Genomic DNA, 22,967 nt, shown 5'->3' on the forward strand with positions numbered 1-22,967 from the left:
CACTCTCATGGCCACATTCATAGGATGCTATGTTTATTCTCAGGAAAGTTTCAGAAATGAAAAGTTCCAGGCCAGGACAGACTGGGTGAGGGGTACGTGACTAAAAGCCACACCCCTTGGGACGCCTGGGTGGCTCAGTTGGTTAAGCAGCTGCCTTCAGCTCAGGTCATGATCCCAGCGTCCTGGGATCGAGTCCCACATCGGGCTCCTTGCTCAGCAGGGAGCCTGCTTCTCCCTCTGCCTCTGCCTGCCATTCTGTCTGCCTGTGCTCGCTCTCTCCCCCTCTCTCTGATAAATAAATAAAATCTTTAAAAAAATAAAAAGCCACACACCTTAAAATTGGACACACTCACCAGTTCCAAGCCCCAAATGAGATCTTCCGTGTTCCTACAATTCCCACACTCTCTCCTATGAAGTGGGGACATGAGACATGAATTCTAGGACACCCATCTGGGAACACAGGGTACAATATCTCAGGGTACAGACCTGCCTCCTTGCTGAGCCGCCCCAACTTGGAGGAGGAGAAAGGATGAATGAGTCACAAAAGTCACTGCAGAAGAGAGCAAAAGCAATGTTTATCCAAATTTTGGAACGAGAGTCAGACCCCAGCTGTCTACCCCCAATCCCATAGGCCAATGCAACTTTGATTTGGTTTGGGTTTTTTAACAGACATTGACTTTTCTGAAATGTTCTGTGGCTTATTATTTCTATGTAACCACAGCAACAAAACTAGCCCTGCGTTCTCCTAACCCATCAGGGAGACCCCCACGCAGCTTCAGAAAGACTGAGCAAAATATGGTGAGCAGCCCCAGGGAAAGGCCCAATGAGGAAGGTGCTAGAGGCCAGCTGTGATGAGTGCCATGCTCTCCCCTCACTTTACCTCCAAGGAAGTGCACTAGTGAGTCCCCTTGTGCCCAGAGGAATATAAAGGGGAATCCTGCCGATGCAGAGTGGGCCAGTTTCCAATCTCCTAAGGGGTTACAAGGTAGTCTGAATCTTAGCTTGCTGTAGATCTCAAACTTCTAGAACAGCTTGTTAAACAGAAATAGGATCTTTAAAAGGGAAGCATCGATCTGTTACCAGAACTAGAAACAGCCATGCCAAGAGGAAGGACTTGAGTTAAGCCCCTCCCCTCCGTCCTTGTTTGGATGTGAGGGTCCCTGGACCAGAACTTCAGTCGGAAGAGTGCTACCCATGTTGAAGATGCAGATTTGCACAAATTCACCTTAAATGAATTTGCCCATGATGACTATTGATTCATAGGCACCCGGGGACCAGTGCTGAACTCTAGGATGACTTGGTGACAGGCCCTGGGCTCCATGTGTCCCTGCTCTGCCTGACAGGTTGGATGGAAACTGATAAAGGACTAGTCATAGCTTCTGATGACAAAACTGGGTCAGGCTAGAATGATGACCGAGACAGAATTTAGTGAGGGCAAATGCAAGCTCTGCACTTGAGTAACCAAGGTCACTCAGCATGAACATAAATGAGATAATTGCTTCAGAGCAGCTCCCGGAGACAAGGTCTGGGCATTCCGCAGGCCTCAGACTCCACACGCATCTACTGGGTGAGGGGCTGCTCAGGGCTTGAATGCATCTGGGGATGGGTGTCCCCCCAGGACGCAGACGTCCCTGGTTTCTGTGCACCCCTCCCCTCAGATGGGACCTACACCCCATGCAGACACCTGCCCCAGGGCTCCTGGAACTTCACGGTCTGCCTGCCACTGAAAGGAGTGTCCAGAACTACGCCTCACCTGCATAGCCCTGGCCCCAGTGGCCCTTACCTGAGATAAAATGTGCCCCAGGACTCCCCTGCGGGACCTGGCCAAGGCCAGGACTCTACCTGAGATCACGCCCTTGTTGGCTTCTATCCCTTCCCTACCTTGTGCTCCCCACTCCCCAGGTAATCTAGAATCATAGCACCAGCTTCTCTGGGGGCCCAGCCATAGACTAGTCTCCTCAGCATGGTTCTGGAAACCACGGTTTCACACCATGGCCAGAGTACACATGATCTAAGCAGGATGTAAGCACAGGGTGAAGGATCTGGAAGGCGAATCTGAATGAGGAATGGCCAAGGAGACGGGAGGTGGACCTTGACCAGAGCCACGCTGGCTAGGCAAGAGCTAGCCCCTGACTTTGGCCACAGAAGTAGGCCCAAGGAAGAGGCGTCCCACGACACTGGCGTCGAGGGTGAGCCCCAACTCGGTGCCACCTGCTTCATGTGGGTTATTCCATTTGATCCGTGGGGCCAGCCTAAGAAGGAGCCATGACTGTCATCAAGTCATCATGAGGAAGCTGAAGACAGCAAGGTCAGTAATTTGCCCAAGGTGTCCCAGCTGTGGATGAGACCCAGGAGTCAAACTCAGACTGTAGACCATTAAGATGTAGTGCCACCCACCCCACTCCCACGCAACACTTTCAGATCCAAACTGTCAGGATCTTCACTGGGAAGTTCCCCTTGCCTCGCCACCTCCCCACCGTGAAATAAGAATGCAGCACTTCTGGGGACAGAGACCCAATCCAGAGGATACTGGCAGTGATATCCCCATGGAACAGCACCATTCTCCACTCCTCCACCATCTGCATCCCCCATACACAACGTGAGCTTGGGGTGGGGTGGGGGGAGACTACACTCTGGCAGCAGTGGCTTCTCCCTTGGGGTGGGCCAGTGATTGCCTGGGAGGGTAAAAGCAGCCTGGGGCTTGGCAAGAGATGTGTGCCCTGTGTCCTGGCCACGTCCAGAGGTGATAAGCTCCAGGAAACCAGTCTTCAGCTGTTGGGGGGCCCTTACAGGAAGGGGAGAACAATGGACAGAAGGGAGGAGTCCCTGGAGAAGAAGGAGGGGGATTCCTGCCTGGAGGAGGAGCTCAGGATCCAGGGGGATGCTCCGAGAACAAAACCTACCAGAGAAAAACCAGACCAGCCAGGACTGTGGACCCTTGCCTGGCAAAGCTCTGACCTCCAAAACTTTATTTCAAATTCAGAACAAAACAAATGTACAAATAATGAAATCCACCACCTCCCACAACAGGGCCTGAAGGGGACCCAGAGATTCTGGTCACAAATCTGGAATCTGAGAGGAGATCTGCAAACTAAGCAGGTGGACATATCTTGAGTCCCTAAACCACAACCGGTCGTGCCTGGCCAGGGAGGGGCCACAGCAATGGGACAGGGATGAGGGGTTCATTCTCCAGGGCAAACTCAGGGATTCTGCTGTAGTCACTAGGTAAACCCACTGGCCAGGGCTATGCGGTCTGAGCCATGGGGCCATGGCCAGGTTGGCAAGCCTACCCAGGAGGGTATGACGGGGTCCCCAGCCATGCACAGTCCCAAGGCCAGACACACCTGGATTCCAACACCACCCTGCAAACATTTATCTCAGTTATGAGTTGGGTAGAAGGTTTGGCTGGCCCTTCCCACTCAGGGCCCAGCCCAGCCCAACATCCTGGCACTCTAGGTGCAGACTAGAAGCGGCACGGGTTGGCCAGGTTGGCCCCCATCAGCCCAACAGAGAATGAACTCATTCCAATTTGCATATAACAGAGAAAGTCTCTTAAGGGTTTCACTGATCCAAGCCAAATATCCTGACATGTGACCCTTCACCTGCCTCCTCTCGTCCCAGGTGGTGGCCTCGCCTCCTTTTGCTCAAACTGGAAACCTCAGGCTCCTGGAACTCCTCCTCCTTCCTGAAGCCACTGCAGAATGGGTGTGTGGTGTGTGTGTGTGGCGCATACCCAAACCCCAGCTCCCCTTCCGTCTCCCCTTGACAGGCCCCCCCCCTTGGCTCGTACACCCACATCTCCTGGGCCCTGCCTCCCACCTCGTCCTGTCCTCACCATGGGGCACCCTCGCCAGCCTCCCAACCCAACAAACACTCCGACAGAGGCTACATTACCGTGGCTCACCACAGCATGAGCAGGACGGGCACCTCCAGGTCTCTGACCAGACTGTCCCAGCTGCCTGGTGTGCCCTTCCCCACAGTCCATCTGTCCAGCCCCACTGTGTCCTCAATACCCTGCTCAGCATCTGGGCCCTGACCCCACCCCAGGGCAGGGGACCCTGAGCAGCCCCCTAACCTCTTAAGAGTAAGTTGGTGGACTTACTCTTCGATGCTAAGCCCAAGATGACAACACAAGCCCGTCCCCAAACTCCACAGCACCTGAGAGATCTTCAGGCAATGAAGTCAGTCTGTACCAAGCCTGTGTCCTGGGCTTCCTCACTCCATATCCCTGGCTCCCCACTGCCTGGCCCAGGTCAACTCACATGGGCACGGCTGAGAGAACAGGCCCATCATGGGCCTCCCTGCTCCCCAGGGCCTCATAGCTCTGGCCATTTCCCACGAGGTGGAAGACCCCACTCCAGGCCCCTTCCCTTTTCCCACCCATTTCTCCCTTCCCTCCTTCCAAGGACCGCACCAGCTGGGAATAAATCATTAAGCCACCGGAATGAGGTGACAAGGGTGCAATTTCAGGCCCTGCCAAAATATTTGGGGACAAAGAGCCACCTGTTCTCCCCTTCCTGAGACTGGCTTCTGCCACGATGACCAACAAGGGGGCTGACTCTTAGTAGCACCCCCGGCCCTTCTGTAACGCTCAGCACCCTGGTCCTGATGTGCCACCTCCCCCACTGTCAGCTCAGCAAGGGTGCAGAAAGCCTGTCTCATTCCCCAAGCAACCCACAGAACCCCGCACAGAATAGTGACTCAATAAATTCTTCTGGTTCGTGACTGTACTGCACTAACCAGTCATGTGCTGCAGGAAAAAGACTGCAGCCTTCAGCCAGCCTTGGCTTTGAACCTTAGCCCACGCCCTCCAGCAGGCCAGCCCGGGGCCTGTCAGGTACAGCCTTGCCAGGTGTCCATGGTTTCATCCAGATAATGGGGCAAAGAGGCGGGTGCTCCCCAGGGTAAGGTGACAAGCACAGTGGGGGGCACACAGGCTGTCTTCAACATCCGTGCCCTGCGCTAAAGACCCAGCCAGTCCTATCACTTGGGCCCCCAACTTTCATGTCAGGAAGGTGTTATAGCTCAGCACTATAGCTCAGCTCTAAAATACAGCCACCAAAAGCCTTCAGAGAAATCACAGCAGACTTCTGAGGAGAGACTACACAGAATATCAAGTATTTTTACAGAAGAATCGGAATCTCCTCCTGCACGGTGCTGAAAGTCTGTCCCAAGGTTCAGAGCCTCGACGTGCAGAGATGTGGCTCATGGGGATCAAGCCCTTAAAAACCAGCCCAGCTGTGAGAAGCAGTGGTCCCCCGGGCTGTGGTTCTGCGCCCTGCGGTCAACCAACAGCAGAGACATGTCCACAGCCGCCGGTAGGACCGAGAAACGTGGCACCCCCTGCAGCCCGGGCCCTGAGGCTGAGTCTAAGGAGGGCTCAGGAGAGCTCCAAGGGCCATGGCCCCTCACTCGGGAGCTCCCCCAGAGCAGCCGCAGCAGCTCGGGCGCCGCAGGGACTGCATGACGGCTCGCAGCGGCCCCCGGCGGCCCTCCGCTGACAGGCTGTCCTCGCTGGTAGGCGCCCGCTGCAGCTGCTCAAACTGCATCTCCAGATGTTTCTGGATGGCCACGCCCAGCACCTCGGGGTCCACTGCAGCTCCGTACACCTCCCAGGTCATGCCCTCAGCATCCCATCGCACATCCCGCACGGGGGAGGGTGCCTCCTCCAGGTCGGCCCCCACGGTTACCTCCGGGAATGTGTGCAGGGCCACAGGGCCTTCCAGGGGCGGGCTGGTGGCCACAGCCTTGCAGACAGCCATGGGTGCTGCCTGCACACCAGCATCCTGGGCTGACAGAGAGGATGCCAACACAGGGGCCAAGTCACTGGCTGAGGTCATGGTCCACACATCCTTGGTCCTGGCACCAGGCTCCGTGGCTGACCCGGTGGGACCCCAAGGGTGATGGGCACAACAGTGGGAATGCCCAGGGAGCACCCCAGGCAACCTACACTGGAAGTTCACCCCATGCTGTGCTTGTAGCCCAGACTCACTCACAGAGGCCACTAGCTTGGGGAAGGCCAGGATCCCTGGGGCTGGCAGGGCGTGGCAGCAGCCACTGGTCCCCACCTCCCTCATCCCGCACAGTAGCGTTGCTGCAGACAGGGCGTGGCAGGAGGCGGTTGCCGGCTGCCCAGTGGCTTCGGGTCCGGCCTGGGGGCTGCTGCTGGCGGGGGCTGTCCCTCCCACGTCTGGTGGCGTTACCCTCACCTGACTCTCTCCCAGTGTCCAGGCTGAGTTCGAAGACCCTTCCTCTGGAGCCAGTTCCCTTTCTAGGCTGGCAAGGGCCTGGCCTCCCTGGCCAGAAGTACGGCTGGGCTGCAGCCGCGCCCTGTGGACAGGCAAGCTGCCAAGGGCCGAGCAGCTGAGGCTGGCCTTCTGGGTAGCACCGCGACCCCGGGTCTGGGTGCTACGGACCAGGTCCGAGTGGCTCCTCTGCATGGCAGTGGCGCCAGGGGCCCGCAGGCGACACAGATCACCACCGCCCACGGTAGACACATTGCCCACAGTGCTGCTCCGCCAGTGGCCCACAGCACGGGGCCGGGGCCGGGGGCTGGATGCCTGTGCCTGCTCCTTCCTCTCAGTGTGCTGCTCCTCCTCCTCTGGACTCTGCGGACTGCTGCTGGCCTCGCCCGGCTGGGCCTGCCATACGGTGCTGCTGGCACTCTTGCGGAGCTCTGGTCTCTGCCCCTGGCCTTCACCCAGCAGGCTGGACGAGCTCCGGGACAGGGGCTGCGGGCGGGGGCTCCAGGATGGCCGGGCACCTGGCTCGGGGCGGCTGGTGCTCATGGTGGCCTGCAGGAGAGAGAGGGAGGGAATGGAGCTGAATTGTGTGCAGTACCTCAGCTGGACACTGCCGTGGGCTTGCGCGGAGCTAGGCACGCTGGGAGGACAGCTGCAGCCCCAGCTGCCTGATGGCCCAGAGCCATGAGGACACCAGACACTTAAAATCAAGATCAGCACACATTACACTGGAAGATGTCCCTGCAAATCTCTGATAACAGTACCAAGCGATTAGAACCAGCCCTAGCACAAGGTCCCAGAGACCACCCACACCAGCTGCTAAGTCTTTACTGCTGCCTTACCTGGCAAGACGGGAATCCAGGGGAAAAGCCATGTCTGCTGGGACCCTGGGGTGGGGACTGCAGCACTGGGGGCGGGGGCTTTGGGACAACAGCTCTTAGTCAACCAGCCCAAGAGCATTGCAGTATTTTAATAACCAGTAAAGCTTGACTGGCAAATACTAGCCTGGTTCCTCCTAAAACTGTCCGTATCCATCTTGCTCTGGAGTGGGGCCTCCCTGGGACAGAGCTGGGGCTCCAAGGAGGGCTGTGAGATGAAAAACAATGAACAGAGGGCTCATGAAGGACCTTGGGTTCTCCCCCGCCCCTGCTCCCTTTCCCACCCTCTCGGGCCTAGCCTGGTTGAGCTGTCCTGTCTCTTGGACTCAGTCTTGGCAGCTGTGAAGGGGAAACGGGTTTCCTGACTCCCAGCTCAGGCTCCAGGGGGAGGGAGAGGCCCCACGAGCCAGCCCTTTACATGTTCACTTGTTCCACAGCCGTCTCCAAGCACCTACCGCCTGCCAGGCTCTGGAGTTGGGAGACGAGGAACCAGCTTGGATCCGGCCGCAACTCCAGGAACGGGACCTAACCTCACCAGGCAGACAGGCCCTCCATAAAATTTAAATTCCCTCTTGCCACGTGTGCCTGCACTCTCCTCGCCTCCCTCCCCACCTGCCATTCCTGTCCCTTCCTCCCGTCACACAGACCCCTCTGGATGTGCTCACAGCCTCCTCCGCAGCCTAGAGCCTGGCCCCTTCAGCCTCAGCACCTCCTCCTGGAGAAGCGTGCCCAGGCTGGGCTGGCTCCATCTCTGGCTGAGCACTGGCTGGCCTGGATGGAGCGACCTAAGCAACCGTGGGCCTCCCACCAACCCAAAGCTGTTGGAGCAGCCCTGGCGGCCCGTGCCCCTCAGTCTACCCAGCACCCACAACAGACGTGACACTGGCTGGCACTCAGCCCGGCTGTTATGTGTCTGCCTCAGAGAACAAGAGAGTGAAGCCACAGGGGAGAGGGCTGAGAGGGCTGAGGACCCCGAATATGGGGTCCGAGAGAGCATTTCCAGGAGAGCTCACTTCGCATGATGGATCAGAGAAGGCCTCCCGGGAGCCCAGCTGTGTAAGTGGGGCCCAGAGAGAAGGAGAAGGGGCCGGGGGAGAGCACAAGGCAGGAGGCACACGAGGGGAGGGGAGGAGGCTGGGCAGGGCCCCAGAGGGGATAAGGAGGAGAGGTCAGGGCATGTGGGCCGGCCTGGCCCCAGCCAAAGCTGTTAGTGAGGACCCTTCCCCCAGGACTCCCTGCCAGGCAGGACCAGCTGGAGAAACAGGGCAGGGGAAGAGAGGCAATCCCAGTCCTGCCCTTCCACCCCTGGCCTGATAAGAACTACCAAGACACCAACCGCCTTGGCCAGGTGAGCAAGGCCACCAGAAAGAGAACGTGGGAAGGACTCTCAGGAACTCAGTTTCTGTATAATTACCAACTTCTTCTGCCCCAACACTCAGGAGACGGCTGCCGGCTCTTCCACAGTGAGGATGCTTCTGGAACTGCAGTCCCCTGAGAGCTCAAGGCTTGCTTTGGAGTCCAGTTCAGCCCAGCTTTGTGATGGTGGGAAAGATTCTACTCTGCACTGCCCTATAGATGGGCACCAGCCACATGTGGCTCCTAAGCCCTTGACCTGTGGCCTTTGTGACTGACAAACTGGCTTCCTGATTTCATGTCCCAGTAAGCCATTTAAAGTGTAAATGGCCACCTGTGCTTAATGACTCCCCTCTGGGACCCATGGGCTCTAGCTCCAGCCTACACAGGTGTGTCCCCACCTGGCTGCTCCTCGCGGCCGAAGCCACACTGGTCCCAGGCGTCAAGAAAAGGATAAGCAGCCAAGGGAGGACAAGAACCCAGGCCCTGCCCTCCAGGAGCTCCAAGATGGACGTACATACAGAGAAGGGCAACAAAGCCAGTAACAGTCACAGTTATGAGGACGTTAAAGAACAGCTCACAGGGCTGTCAAACCACCCCCCCCGATGCCCCGTGCCAGGCACAAATCACACCCTATCTGCACACTGGCTCACTTCACTGTAATTGTCACAGCAGCCTCGTAAGGTACACAATCCACCCCATTCTGCAGATGAGGAGGCCAGAGCTCAGAGAGGTGTCCCAACTTGCCAGTAGGCACACAGCTGGCGAGCAGCTAAGCCAGGAATCAAATCCAGGAGCGTCTGAGTCCTGGAGACTAACATTCCCCGACTACCGCCATCCCCCGACTTTGCAGTTGCCCTGACTTGGCTGAAAGACCAGCACCCAACACAGCCTCTGAAACCCACCGACCTGAAACCCTCCTGGGAAGCAGGACCAGAGAGAGCAAGGTCAGGCCCTGGCCCCACTCTGAGGAAACAGGGGGGCTGAGGTTGCGGATACACTCAGACTCCTCTGGGAGCTACTCAGAAGCCACCAGTGACAAGGTTCCCACTGTGTCCCCCTCACCAGATGGCTGCCTCACCAGGACGAGGCATTCCCCCAGAGAAAGCAGTGACCACAGAGACCCTGGGCGGGTGGCTATCTGTCATTTCCCTTCTTCACCTCACCTCCACGAGTGGCAGCTGACAAAATAGAGGCCAGGAGCAGTTGAGAAATTTCAGAGAGCCCACAGCTGAACCCCAATGGGGTATTTCTCCCACAGCCTGGTCTTCTTGGCCTCAAAGGAGGAAAATGCTGTGAGGGAAGTCACCCAGATTATCCCAGTGAAAGGAGGCTTCCCACACCCTCATCGCCAAGAAGAGGGGCCTCCCAGGGAGCAAAAGGAGCTGACCAAATGAGCTTTGGAGCCATGGGTGAGCAAGCGAGGCAAGGGGTCTGCTTCTAAGCCTGATTCCTCCCCTTCCCGTGCACCTGCCCCAGGCAGACACCTACGCTCCCTGAGCCCCAGTTTGCCCAGTCTGCAAAACAGAAGCAAATGCAGCTGCAAGGTTGCTGTGAAGTCTACTAACATGACGGTGCACAGACAGAATAGCGGCTGCTAGTAATAATCTCTTCTTTCCTCCTCCTATCAGGAGCGACCTGTGCTCAAGGTATCACAGGGACTAGGACTGGGGGCAAAGGGACCTTTTCGAGACACCTGTAGGTGAGCTTCCTCTCGCTTCCCAGTCCTTCCTGTCCTCATCTCATCCTACGACCTAGTCACCACCAGGGTCCCCAGTGTCTCCATCACTGCACTAAGCTTCCCAATCTATTTTAAAACTTAAGCTGGGAGGATACGCACCCATGCTTGTACATACATGTATGTAGGTGCACACCCAAGTCTGGAGTCTGGCCTGAATGGCATGCAAACTTGCCTTAAAAACCATGGAGAAGGCTCTGGTTTCACCCCCAAACAGATCCGAGAAAGATGTTTTAGCACAAAATAAATGACAGGCACACCGAGCTATCCAAGACCGCTAGTGTTCTTTGGATGACACCTTACTGTCCTCTCTCTTGCCCCGTTTGATGCTAAAGTTGCAAGATGGCCATGTCTTGTGGCCTATATAGGATCTCCTACTGCCTCAGTTCTGCTGCTCAGTAAATGAAAGAACAACTGGCCTCACGCGGCAATCAGCCAGCATTATTTTGAGTAAAGCCTCCCAGTCCTGGAAAACCTCCCAAACTGGCCCAACCAAAAAACAACAACAACAACAACAACAAAAACCCGAAACAAAACAATAAACGAAACTGCTAGGTTGACTTGGTCAGAGATTCTAGCTCCTGCCATACCACCCAGCAGAGAGCTCAGGCCTTTGGGAGTGCGGCCGGGGCAGGGCGCACAAAAGCCACTTCAAGCAGGCCTGGTTCAGACCACCCTGTGTCATCCACACACATCTCCTCTTGTCAAGAGATAAGCAGTTGGATGATGACTTCTGCTTCCAGCAAAACCAAAACAGGAAAAGCAAACTCATGTGGTCAGCAGGGGAAACTGCTCCAATGTTAAAATATGGACCTTACCCCTCAGGGACCTGGTAGGGATACACGGCACGGGAACCCTTGGTTGGATAGTGGGGGTGTAGCAATCAGATAGTGGTCTGATCCATCCCAGCAGCAAAAGAGGGTCTGACAGGACCACTCAAGGCCAAAGTTGGGCAAAGCAGCAAGGAGCATTCCTGAGCTACCGAGAGGGATTGTTTGAAGGGGACAAAATCTGCCCATCACAGGATGAGGGGGCCTTAAGTACAAAATGCTCAGGTCACATGCTGTGCCGCTAAAGGGTTCGAGGATAACTGTGAGCAAAAGCCCAAAGGACCCAGCACTGCTCATCAGAGAGGCCCAGGCCCCCAAACGCCCCAGAGCTTCCTCCCCTGAGGACAATATGCCCATACTTCCCAGGAGGCACCTGGGGTGGAGGAGGTCAACCTAAAGGCCCAGGTGCCCCAAACCAGAGGTAGCAAGGGTAGCTAGTGTATCCCTCCCTGCATGCTCCCGGGCACCCATGCCCGCAGGCACCCATGCACCAGCATGGGCCTGAGCCCCACCCGTGGCCGCATGAGAAGCGGACGCACAGGCCCATCTACTGTGGGAGCCTGCAGGAAACAGCATCTCCACAGCTGCTCTCTGCACACCAAATGTACAGGCCGCCTCTGGCTCTGGGGCTAGAGGCCTGAACACACCACACCATACTCTCTCCCCCAGAGCAGGGGCCCCTTCCCGGCCCCTCCTCACAAAGCCCACCGGACCCAGGGAGAAGGTCCTGGATACAATCCCCCAAACTAGGCTACAGATCTTCCCAGAAGCAAAAGCAGTGACTGAGGGAGGATGAGGCTGTGAGGCAAGGGGTATGGATGGAGGGCAGAAGGAACGCGAGGGAAAGGAGGTTTGGGGCTGGAGGCCTCGCGGAAGGGTGGAGGGAGGGGTAGGGATGGAAAAGGGAGGAGGAATGGGAGGGGACAGCGATAGTAGCGGAGATGGAGGCAGAAGAAGTCGGGGTCCTAGGCAGAGTGCTGGACATGGGAGGATGGGCAGAGGAGACGCGAAAGAGGGGATGGGATAGGCAATGAGAGGAGAGATGGGAGGAGGGATGCAGCCATGGGGGCGCTGAGCACCAGGCTGGGGCTGTGATGCGGAGGGTCGAGCGCACGAAGAGGTGAGGAGTGGGGTTCTGGGGCGCAGGAAGGGAACGCGCTGCCCATCCCACCACCCTTCCCCCTACCACCCGCACGCCCACAGCCGGCCTCTCACCCTCTCGCCCGCCCGGGGCCGCGCAGGCCGGCGGAAGCGCTGCTCCTGCGGCCGCCACAGGTGCCCGGCGCAGCTGCCCAAGATGGAGCCGGAGCCCGACCCGGCCCGGGCCAAAGACGCCACCCGCCGCCGTCAGCCTGGCCCGCGGAGCCAGCGCCCGGGTGGCGCCCAGGGGTGACTGGGGGGCTGGAGAAGGAGGGGCGCAGGGGGCGGTGGCCCCGCTCACCTGGGCCAGCCCCCGCGCTCCACAGCCCGCGTCGGCGTCCGGGCCCCGCCCCCTGCCCGCGGCCCCACCCCCGGGACCCGGCCTGCCCCGCCCCCACGGCCGCCGAGCAGTCCGGCGCCCACAGTCGCTGGAGCCCTACCCCTCTGTCCACGAGCCCCCAGTCCTCCTTCCCGACCTCAGGGCAGGTCTCCACTGTCCCGTCTCTTCGGCCCCGCCCCCATCACGATCCCCTGTTATACGCGCCTGCCCTGCGAATTACCCAAGACACCCATCTTCTCGACTTGCCTCCCAACCCCAATCTTATAGGCTCGGCTCCCCACAGCCCTGAGCCCCCGACTGAGGCCCCAAGTCCACTTCCTCATTGCCCCGCCCCTTCGGTCCCCGTGGTAGAGCGCCACACCCCTCACCGAGGGCCAAGGGTCCTCCTGCGACCCACTTCCTCACGGCCCCGCCCAACGTCCTTTATCATCCTGGACCCGCCCTTCATAAGTTTCCCGCTTCCGACCCCACCCTCAAGACCCCATGGCTTTAGGGCCATTCACCCTCGGACACCAGGCCGGGTTCATCATAGTCATAGTCCTGCTCCCCTGTTCTCCAAACGCTGAACCCCACAGTCCCATCCTCTTAGCTCTACTCTCGCAGACTCCAAGACGACCCTGGTCCCGGACCCCAAAGCCCGTATTCTCCCACCCTTTCCCTGGCCCATGTCCATATCCCCACCTTTGCCCCCTAACCCAATCCCATTCCTAGGCATTCAATCTCCAGACCATCCCCATGGGCCCCAACAGCTGGCATGCACAATGACCATGAGAGGGTGAGGCCACCCCATCCAAGACACACCCCATCCCGCTGCTTCCTATAGTCCCCAAAATAACCTCCCTCTCTCCCTTTCTGCCCCACGATTCCAGGAAGAGTCCAGGTCCTGGGAATGCTTGGTCCCACCACCTTTCCTTCTGCATCCCCCCGTATCTGAAAGCCCTGATCTGGCTAGGGAGTCGCAGAGGAGCAACAGCCACCCACACAAGCCACCCACGACCCCTTCAGCTCTCCAGAGGTTCCTGCCACTCATCCTGAGGGCCTCATTTTAAGAAGAGCATTTCCCACCTCTGGGCCCCAGTCTCTTGAGAATTGGGTCCCAATGTTGACTCCGTTGACTCTAGCTAGCTCGGGGAACCCCTGATTTGCTTGCCCAACATTTTGCTGAGGGATCTACACAGCTTTGGTCCAGTGCCCCCAGTAGCTAATGCCTCTCTGCTCCTCCTCCAGTTTGAGGAGCCTGGGCTCACCTCTCCAGCCTCTCCCAGCCCTGCTCTGAGGCCAGAGCATCAGGAGAAGGTCAGCACAAAGCCCCTCAGACCTCAGATCAAGGTCAAGAGTGAAGAACCTAGGCTGGAATGTGTACCATTCACTGCCCTTCCCCCAGCCCCTACCCCTGCTCCTAGCCCAGAAGAGGGGTGTGCAGCCTAGGCCACAGGTGTGGCTGGTACCTCCCGCCCAGTCGCCCCCCCCACCCCACCCCCACCGCCTGGTATGTTCTCTGAGTGCAGGGACCCCCTGCACCTTGTATCCCCATCTGTAGCTATGAACTGCCCCTCATCAGATTACCTTATAGACCAAAGGAGACAACAGATACCTGTCACAGACAGCATTTGGGTCCCATAGATCATGCCCTCATACTCCCCCACCTGAGGTTTAACACAGGCATCCATGTCTCCCTATTCCCACCCCCTCCAGCCTGGGATCCTGCTGCTTAGGGCCTGGCTGGAATGGAAGCCTTGGCCCTACCTCCCCCGCCCCTCATGCCATGGTCACCTACAGCTTCAAGTGGGGGCTCACTCACTGGAGGAGTGGGTGGGGTTCTGCTCAGGAAGACTCAGACTGCCCTAAGCACCCCTTTCCAGTGGGGTCTCAGAGCACTGGCCCAGACAGCTATGGAGGGGATGGTGAACACTGGAGGGTAACAAGGGAACCTAACCCTAACCCTAACCCTAAGCCCCAGGCCCTGTCCTCCCACCACACACAGCCTGCCAGGGGGGATCTGCCCAAAGGGGCCATATGGGAGATTGTTTGCGGAGACTACCAACCCACTCCTCCTCTTGCCTAGCAATTAGGGCCCCTCTTTTCATGTCTCAGGAATCTTATTCACATTGTCTTTTTAGGGAAGTCAGCTGAGCCCCAAGAAGGGATAAGTTACCTGGGGTCACATTGAGAGTCGGTGCCAGTGCCTGGGGCTCCAAGCTCCCTGGTCAAATGAGAGCCTCTGAGAACCTCAACCGTTGTTTCAGGGAGGCACCTTGGAGTCTGGTGTCCACCTGCAGATGTGGCCTCGCTGAACCTGCCACCAGGGTCTCTGAGCCTGGCCTTGGCACCTTGGACACCTCTTCTTCCAACTGTGGTTTGGCAAAGAAGCTTCTCTGGCTGTGGTGGCTGCCCAGGGAGAGCCAAGCATGGAGAGTCAGCCCTCAGTTGCTGTCCTAACTCCACCTGTTCTCTTGCTCTGCGATCCCACACCCAAGAAAACTGTCCACCTCTCTGGGCATTGGTTTCCTCATCAGCACAGCGACAATAATTACACCTCCCTCCCAGGGCTGTGGGAAAGATGGGGTTTACGAAAGTGTTCTGCGGAGTGTTCTTGCTGCTATCAGTCATTTGATCAAATATTTATTGAGCTCCTCCTGTGTCAGGTTCTGGAAGTAAAAGCCAGAACCGCCTGGTGTGGGCCAGGAGTGGGGTTTGTTGACTGCTCTAGTAGAGAGGGGAGGCTCTGGTTTAGGACTACAAGGACCAAGGGCCACTCCTTGAGACTCAGAATCTAACCAAAGAGGGACACGTAGGCTCAGTTGGTTAAGCGACTGCCTTTGGCTCAGGTCATGATCCTGGAGCTCTAGGATTGAGCCCTGCATCAGGCTCCCAGCTCCATGGGGAGTCTGCTTCTCCCTATAATCGTCTACCCTCTCATGCTCTCTCTCTCTCTCACTCTTTCTCTCTCAAATAAATAAGTAAAATCTTAAAAAAAAAAAAAAAAAGAATCTGACAGAAGAGGAGCAAGAATGGTGTGCTCCGGAGTTCAGTCAGGACATGATGCAATGCCAGGTAGAAAGGGGAGCTGCACATCTAGAACTTTCCCAGAAGGTCTGGGCATCAGGGCCACAGGGGTCCCTGAAGTCACAGGAGTTGAATAAGGTCTTCAGGAAGAGTAGCAAACAGGGCCCAGGACCCAGCTGTGGGTAACCAACCAGGTGGCAAAGGACTGAGAAGCAGCAGCCAGGGAGGAAAGAGGGAAACTGAGGCATTTCTGGGACTCGGGATGCTCACAGCAAGCAGCTTCATCATGGTGCTGGAGGCAGGACCACAGGAGTGCACTGGGTAAGGAGCTGGAAGGCAGAATCCAAGACACCAAATGTGCACACAACTCTTTTAAGCAAGACCCTAAAGGGGAGAATAAAGAAAGGGGTCACTCAGGAAGGACATGGGGTCAAGAGAGATTTGGGGCTTTTGGCTGTGGCTTTTTGGTTGGCTTTTTAATATGCTGCATCATGGAGTAGGAATCTTTAATTTCAAGCAACAGAGAACAGCTCGGGTTGAGATAGGCAGAAAGGGAGTTGTCGGAAGACCGCGGGGAGTTCAGAAAGGAAAGTGACGTGGAGAGCTATTCTTGCTCTCCAAGCTGGGAGCCAGGGGACTCCAGACCTCCACAGAGGGAGCCACTTCCCAGTCTTGCCCGGTCACGGCCATGGAAGGAAGGATTCTGGTTTTTTCTCCTTTTGTTCTGTTCAAGATTCTAAGTCTCAGAGAAGCAGGAGCTCTTTGAGTGAGCTACGGCCACACACCTTCTGTCCGTGGACAATCGAGGAATACCTGGCCTGGTAGACCTCTAGGAGTACCCAGGGCCTCCCAGGACACTTTCCCCAGAGGGAGGAATGGAGGCCGAGTGGCCAGACCCAGACAGATCCACTGCACGCTGTAGCAAGTTCAGCGTACTTGACATTGGGGGGCAAGGAGCCGTAGAGGGGGAGCGGATGAAGAGCTGGAAAGAGAGCAGACCTTATGCACAGCTGGCATAAGGTCCCGAAGGGCTGGGACATGTGAAGCAGGAGTGGGGACAGCTTCTCTATGTAACTGGAAAGCGAGAAGAAATGACAGGTGTAGGTAGGTTACTAGGTTTGGAAATTTAAGGTTGATGGTTTCTCTTTTCTCTGTGCAATAAAAGGCAAACTGTTGTGCTGAGACAGAAGGGAGAAGATGGAAAGGTTGGAGGGGTGAGAAGAGCAGAGGAGGTTTGAAATGGTCATTGCAGAGGGGCACCTGGGTGGCTCAGTCAGTTAAGTGACTACTAACTCTTGATTTCAGCTCAGGTCATGATCTCAAGGTCGTGGGATTGAGCCCCGCACTGGGCTCCATGCTGGGCATAGAGTCTGTTTAAGACTCTCTCTCTCCCTCTCCTTCTATCTCCCCACCCCCAATACCCTCACTAAAATATTTTTTAAAAAAAGAAAAGGAAAAGAAATCATCATTGCAAAGAGGGGGAAGATCCTCTGTTGGCTGAAGAAACGCAGTAGAAGATATTGCCAAGCAGTACTGGGGCCCAAGCAAGACCAGCAATAATATCATCAAAGAAAACAAGTTTTTATTAGGACTTGCAGTTGCAAGAGAGAAAAAGAGAGTCACAAAATGACCACAGCATTCTGGGTGCCAGTGGCCGGGAGCATACAGCCAAACCGGCTGGCCCTTCTGCCGTGGGTGCTTGAGTCGTCGGCTTCTAAGAGTCAGCTGAGCTTGTATCGAACTCACTTACTCCAACGGTATGTGTCATAGTGACACAATTGCATAAATAATCAATCTAATTTAATTAAATAGGGCATGAACTAGTGGAATATGCATAGAAAAAGAAAGTTCTGTTCCTACGAAGTCTAGGTTAAGTGCTTTGGAAAGTGAGACACAAAATCGGCTGTCAGTTGAGTGTGGTAAAGACAGCTTGAAAAAGAATAGGAGGAAAATGTTAGCTTCTGAATCAGATTGCTTCCCGGCTGCCATAACATTAACTGACTTGCCTACGAACCTGTCATTTATTAGACCTGAACACAGGAGGAAAGGGCTACTATTGTATAGTTTAGGCAAATGAGGGGACTTATTGAATCATCTTCAGGCACTGGCTGAAGCCAAGGACTCCGATGATGTGGACAGGATCTCTCACCTGCTCCTTCCCTCTGACACCCTCTGGGCTAATTTCTCACACAGACTCTCTCCTTTCGTGAAACAAGGTTGCTGGCAACCCACACCCGCCCATCTCTGGATCCGCAAACCAGGTCTTCCTGACTCTGCCTGACAATCCTGGGCCAGACGGAGAGAGCTCTCTGGCAGGCTGGCCTGTGTCCTGTGCTCTTCCAAGGATGCTCAGGACCCTGTCCTAGGACGGGCAGCCCCTCCAGGAACTCAGTGGACAGTGGACAGGCAAGAAGCTGTTGCCAGACTAAAGGGAAAGCAACACTGAGTTGGCCCAAAGCGCAGATGACCACAGGCGGCAGCATCTCTGGGAGGCTCAGAAAAGGAGCCACTGAAAATTCAAATGTGTCCGTGTGCCATCAATGCCTACGGAAGGGAGAGCTTAGATTAAGCTGAACAGTATCTGTCTTTCCGACACGAAAATTCCTAGAGTGTGAGAGACTCTTCTCACAGCCATACGATCCGTGAGTGAAAAGGCTGTGCCTTTTTGTCTGACCAAAGGCACCGACTTCCCAGGACCTGGTATATAATAGATGCTGAGAGAAGGGAGGGAGGGAGGGAGGAAGGCTATCCAGGAACACCCATTACCTAGTACCACCTCAGTTTCATCCGCAGACATTTCACCGAGTCCCTAATAAATGCCAGCCGTACACTGTGAGCTGGGAATACAGACTGCATCAGAGATGCCTTGACCTCAGAGCCGGGGCGATGGGGCACTCAGGGACAGCAGTGATGGATGCACACACAGACAATTAGATCAGAGTGATGAAAGGACACAGAAGGGGCTGGAGCACGCAGAGGAGAGGCCCTGTGGTAGACCTCTGTTCCCTTTTAGCTCCCCACAATGCACACCCTCCACTTCCTTTAGGGAATCACCCCCATACAGAGGCTTCCAGTTGTCCCCCAATCCTTACTCCCCCTTCTATAAGCATAGAACTCCCCTCGCTGAGAACACACCTGCCCAGAGCAGAGACCACCTTTTCAAACACCGTGCAGCAAGGCCCACAGTGTGCCTGGACTCTGTTCCAGTGACGTGTTAGCAGAAGTGAGGCACACGGCTTCTAGCTGAACCCCTCAGAAGGCGTGTTTCTTTCCCTCTCCCCTGGTTGGCATGAAGCTAATATTGCTAGGCCATATTGGGGTCCAACCAAGATGTGTGACCAGCAATAATACTTCCCAGAAAGAATCATCAAGGAAAAGCAAGTTTTGATTAGGATTTACAATTAATTGCAAGAGAGAAAAAAAGAGTCGAAGGCCCAGCTTTCTGGATGCTGGTAGCTGGGAGGTGACACTTTGGCTGGCCGGGCCTTCTGCTCTCGGCAGTCAAGTGAACTGGTGTTTAGCTAATTCGTACATTCTGATAAAGGCAAGACCCCCTGCTCCCCAGGGATATGAGAGCAACAGGATAGAAGGACCCTACATCCCAACGCTACACAGTTGTCAGTCTACCCTCAATTGTTTATGACCAAATTTTGCATGAAAGAGAAAGTAGCCTACAGTCTATTTAAGCTGCTATGGGGCAGGGATGCTCTTGCGAAAGGAAAGCCTAGATGGTAATGCATCCAGAATTTTGTGCCTCCAACAGAGGTAGTACAGGTAACAAATCTTAAAATATGTTCTCAACACATAGATATTATAGGCCGGGAAGCTGGAGACCCTTGCTGTGCCCTGCGAAAGCAGTTGATAAACTCCCACAGTCCCCTGGAAAGTCATCTGTAACTGTAGGAAAATGAATGAATATTTCAGGATGCTCGCGTTTGCTGGCTGCTCCTTGCCACTCTCAGCAAAGGCCTCTGTGAGCCAGGACAGTCTAAATAGAGCTAGCCAGCGTGCAGGCAGAGATGGGAGGGAATGCATACCGGCAAGCAGATGCTCTCGGGCTGTGATTTCTCAGAGCTGAAAACTCCAACCACTTCTATATGGCAAACTGAAGCAGATCTAGAAGACATTTTTGAAGAAGGGGTAAATTCAGGAGACGAGACTATGGACACTAACTATTCTTTCTCAAGCATTTTCAGTTAAGAGTTCTTACCCCGACAGTGACAGCCAGCTCAACGGCAAAGGCCAGACCGATGGTGTTGCCTTCCAGTCTAAGTTGAATGTCTTCGCTGGTCTCAGGTTCACGGGGAGGTGATCAGGTATAGCAGGCAGGCTGTTAAATGAAAGACCAGAGTTTCTAGGCTTAAATATTAAATATGGGTCCGTGAGAAGATCCAGAAGCAAATAGGCAGAAAGCCAAGTAAGATTCTGAGGGATATGTGTGTTACCAAAGAAAGCCTGAGCCCAGCCAGTACAAAGCCCTCATTGCTGACTCCTTAAAAAAACCAATCTCCAGGGGCGCCTGGGTGGCTCAGTGGGTTAAGCCTCTGCCTCCGGCTCAGGTCGTGATCTCAGGGTCCTGGGATTGAGCCCTGCATCAGGCTCTCTGCTCAGTGGGGAGCCTTGCTTCCCCCTCTCTCTCTGCCTGCCTCTGTGTCTGCCTGTGATCTCTTTCCCTCTGTCAAGTAAATAAATAAAATCTTTTTTAAAAAATTTTTTTAAAATTAAAAAATAACCTCCACAGAGTGATGTATGGAACTGTTGAATTACTATATTGCTATATTGTACACCTACATATAAACTGTATGTTAACTCCCCAGAATTAAAATAAAAACCTAAAAGGAAAAACAGCTAGCCTCTTGCCGACAAACCCATACCGCAGGAAGTGGGCTGCACGACTGTACAATCCCAAGAGATGTACACCTTCAATGCCAACTTTGGATTTGGCCACAGAAGGTAGTAGACAAAGAGGGGACCACCAGGGCCCAGAGGGACAGTCCTGGAGAAAGGGCTGTCATCCAAGAAATATACTCCACTCGCTGGGAATCTTCATAGTTTCTGCCTGGTAGGACTTGATGATGGTAGCCAATGGCTTCGTGGGTTTCTGTGTTTCTGTGTTTCCTTAATCTGGACAGGGGTTCATACTGTGTTATCCTATTCTGACTGACTGTGGTGTATGGGGTATGATGAGACAGCTTGTATGGCCACACCATAAAGAACCACATCCATCCCTAAAACCAAGGGAGAGGGCATTCCAAGCTTTGAAGAACAGGGCACATAGACATTTGGTTGGCCCAAGGAATAGACTGGGATAGAGACTGCTAACCACCTCCCTGTCAAGATCTCTTCATATGTTTAAAGAATCTCTGCTTTTTATCTGGGGACATGGAAATCCAGGGGGTTGTAGGGGGTGGGGGGCTATATTCCTAGAAGCTATGTTTGGGCAAGTAAGTGACCAATAGGACTGAAGTGGGGAGAGGTGATTCTTTTAACCAAAAGTAGGGGGAGTCTTCCTCTTTTCTCTTTTCTGTTTCCACTGGCTGGGTGGTAGAAGTGGTGAAATATGTCAAGCTACACGAATGCACAATACCTATGAATAGGGAATAAACAAGAGAAGAAGAAATCTGGGCTCAGGCTGCTTACCTGAAGACAGGTGAGAGAGAAAGGAACTTGGGTCTTGCTTAGGCCAACCTTATTCAAGGTCTCTCTTCCAGCAGTTCAACCCATATCCTAAAAATTACTCACCCTTTCCTTTACGCCCATGTGTTTTGGGTGTGTCTCAGAGGAGGAGCACATGCTTGGGCCCAGGCCAATCACTTGCATCACATCTCCCTGGCTCCCGAGATTGCTCAGGATAAGCATGCGTCCCACTTAGAGCCAATGACATGCAATCAAGAATTTCTCTGGGAGTCCGAAGAAAGAAACTCAACTGCTGTCCCTAAGGAGATATGCAGACTGAAGCCACCATCTTACTCAGAGCCTGATGCTGGAGCCAGCCCAGAGGGTGACAAGGTGAAGGTGTGAAGAGAAGCAAGGTCCCAGGTACATCATCTGAGCCTTGAATGCAGTTTAGGCTAAGGCTGGTCTCATTCCTTGACTTTTCAGTTACAGAAGCCAATAATTATCACTTTTGTTTAAACTAGTTTGGGTTAAATTTCCATCCCTTGCTACCAAAGGTGGCCTCAGTGATAGTCTTCAGCCTAGACTGGGAGTATCATGGAGGTGGCATGGAAGGCAGATACCTGAGTTCAGTCTTACAAGGGAAGTCAGAGACCACCTGAAGCTTGCTTGGGAAAACATGGACTTGTTATAAAGATGCATGTGTATTTGAACTAGAATTGGAAAGGTCTCGGGACCTAGTCAGACAGATCCAGCCATAGTCATTGCTGTATCACTTCCTTCCTGGAGCCTGGAAGCATCACCTCCCTCCAGAAGGTCCTCTGTGCTACACTCTGTACCAACTAGCGCCCTCTACTGATGCAGAATTTCCACTGTTTGGATACCTTGAATCACCAAGGCCCCAGCTCCTCCTGGTGGAGTCTCTCAATGCATCCTTTTCACTTCTGCTGCTAGCTGCCTAACTCTGGACATTCTTCCCAACACCCAGTTCAAACAAAAGAAATCTGATAGACACAGGTCATCTCTAATGCCAAAGGAAAGCACAAGTCCTGGCCAGCTGATGGATTCAGCACCTAGGTCAGGAGCCCCTTCCCATGCGATGGCCACATGGTCTAAAACAAGTCCACCTGCTGGTTGGGCTATTAGGACTGTGGGCATGGCAGGTACCACTACTGATGTGCCTTGCATATCTATAAAATATATATATATTATATTAGGCAGTACTCTTTTGGCTTTTAGAGGCAGAGCTCAACTCAAATTGACTAAACCACCCAAAGGACATTTCTTGGGCTCTTGTAAAATCCAAGTCCAAGGCAGTCAGCTTTTGCTGGATCTAGGTGCAAGGGATGTCCTCAAAGCCTGGCACCTCTCCGTCTCTTTTAGCCAGATTTCCCATACATAGTTGGATCTCAGCAGCTCCTGGATTATATCCTCACATCTATAAGTCCTTGGAAAAGAATTTAAAGAGTTGAAAAAAATGCCAAGTTATTGTATTAGCTATTATTGTTGTTATCACTTCCTACAGTTACCCCCAAATGTGAGGTTTGAGTTACAGTAAACTAATGTGAGTCACTGTGGCCTAAGAAATGTGATGCTCTGACTGACAGATTCTGGATCGAGTGGAACTCTGGAGTTAAGAAGTTATCCCACCCTGTCACATATCTGGGATTAGAGGAGAACACATGGGTTTTGTTGCCAGAAGAAGCAATAGATTTTGGACAGGTAAAAACAACAGATGTCTGCTGCAATCCACACCATTGGCCACCCACCATCTGCATATATCCTTCCTTCCATTAACATACTTGTGAAAATACTCTTGTTTAA

The 22,967-nt window shown here is 54.5% G+C and overlaps 1 protein-coding gene across 2 annotated transcripts; it reads right to left on the minus strand.

The window, feature by feature from the left end:
• Positions 1-251: 251 nt before the first annotated feature.
• On the minus strand, positions 252-14,948 carry GPRIN2 (G protein regulated inducer of neurite outgrowth 2). Of its 2 annotated transcripts, none has more exons than XM_004765816.2 (2): positions 14,677-14,948; positions 252-6,794 (listed from the first exon to the last, which is right to left on the minus strand). In XM_004765816.2, exon 2 carries the CDS (start codon positions 6,786-6,788, stop codon positions 5,409-5,411), a length of 1,380 nt encoding a protein of 459 aa, XP_004765873.1. In that variant the 5' UTR covers positions 6,789-6,794; positions 14,677-14,948; the 3' UTR covers positions 252-5,408. The 2 variants fall into 2 exon arrangements, with proteins under 2 accessions (XP_004765873.1, XP_004765874.1); XM_004765817.3 differs by lacking the exon at positions 14,677-14,948 and adding an exon at positions 12,257-12,521.
• Between the last annotated feature and the right edge of the window lie 8,019 nt (positions 14,949-22,967).

This window comes from Mustela putorius, unplaced genomic scaffold (assembly GCF_011764305.1).
Source record: "Mustela putorius furo isolate JIRA1106 unplaced genomic scaffold, ASM1176430v1.1 tig00003909_pilon_pilon_pilon, whole genome shotgun sequence".
Classification (NCBI taxonomy): Eukaryota; Metazoa; Chordata; class Mammalia; order Carnivora; family Mustelidae; genus Mustela; species Mustela putorius.

Coding starts and splice junctions, on each gene's coding strand:
- GPRIN2 (XM_004765816.2), bottom strand. CDS start 6,788: ATGAGCACCAGCCGCCCCGAGCCAGGTGCCCGGCCATCCTGGAGCCCC.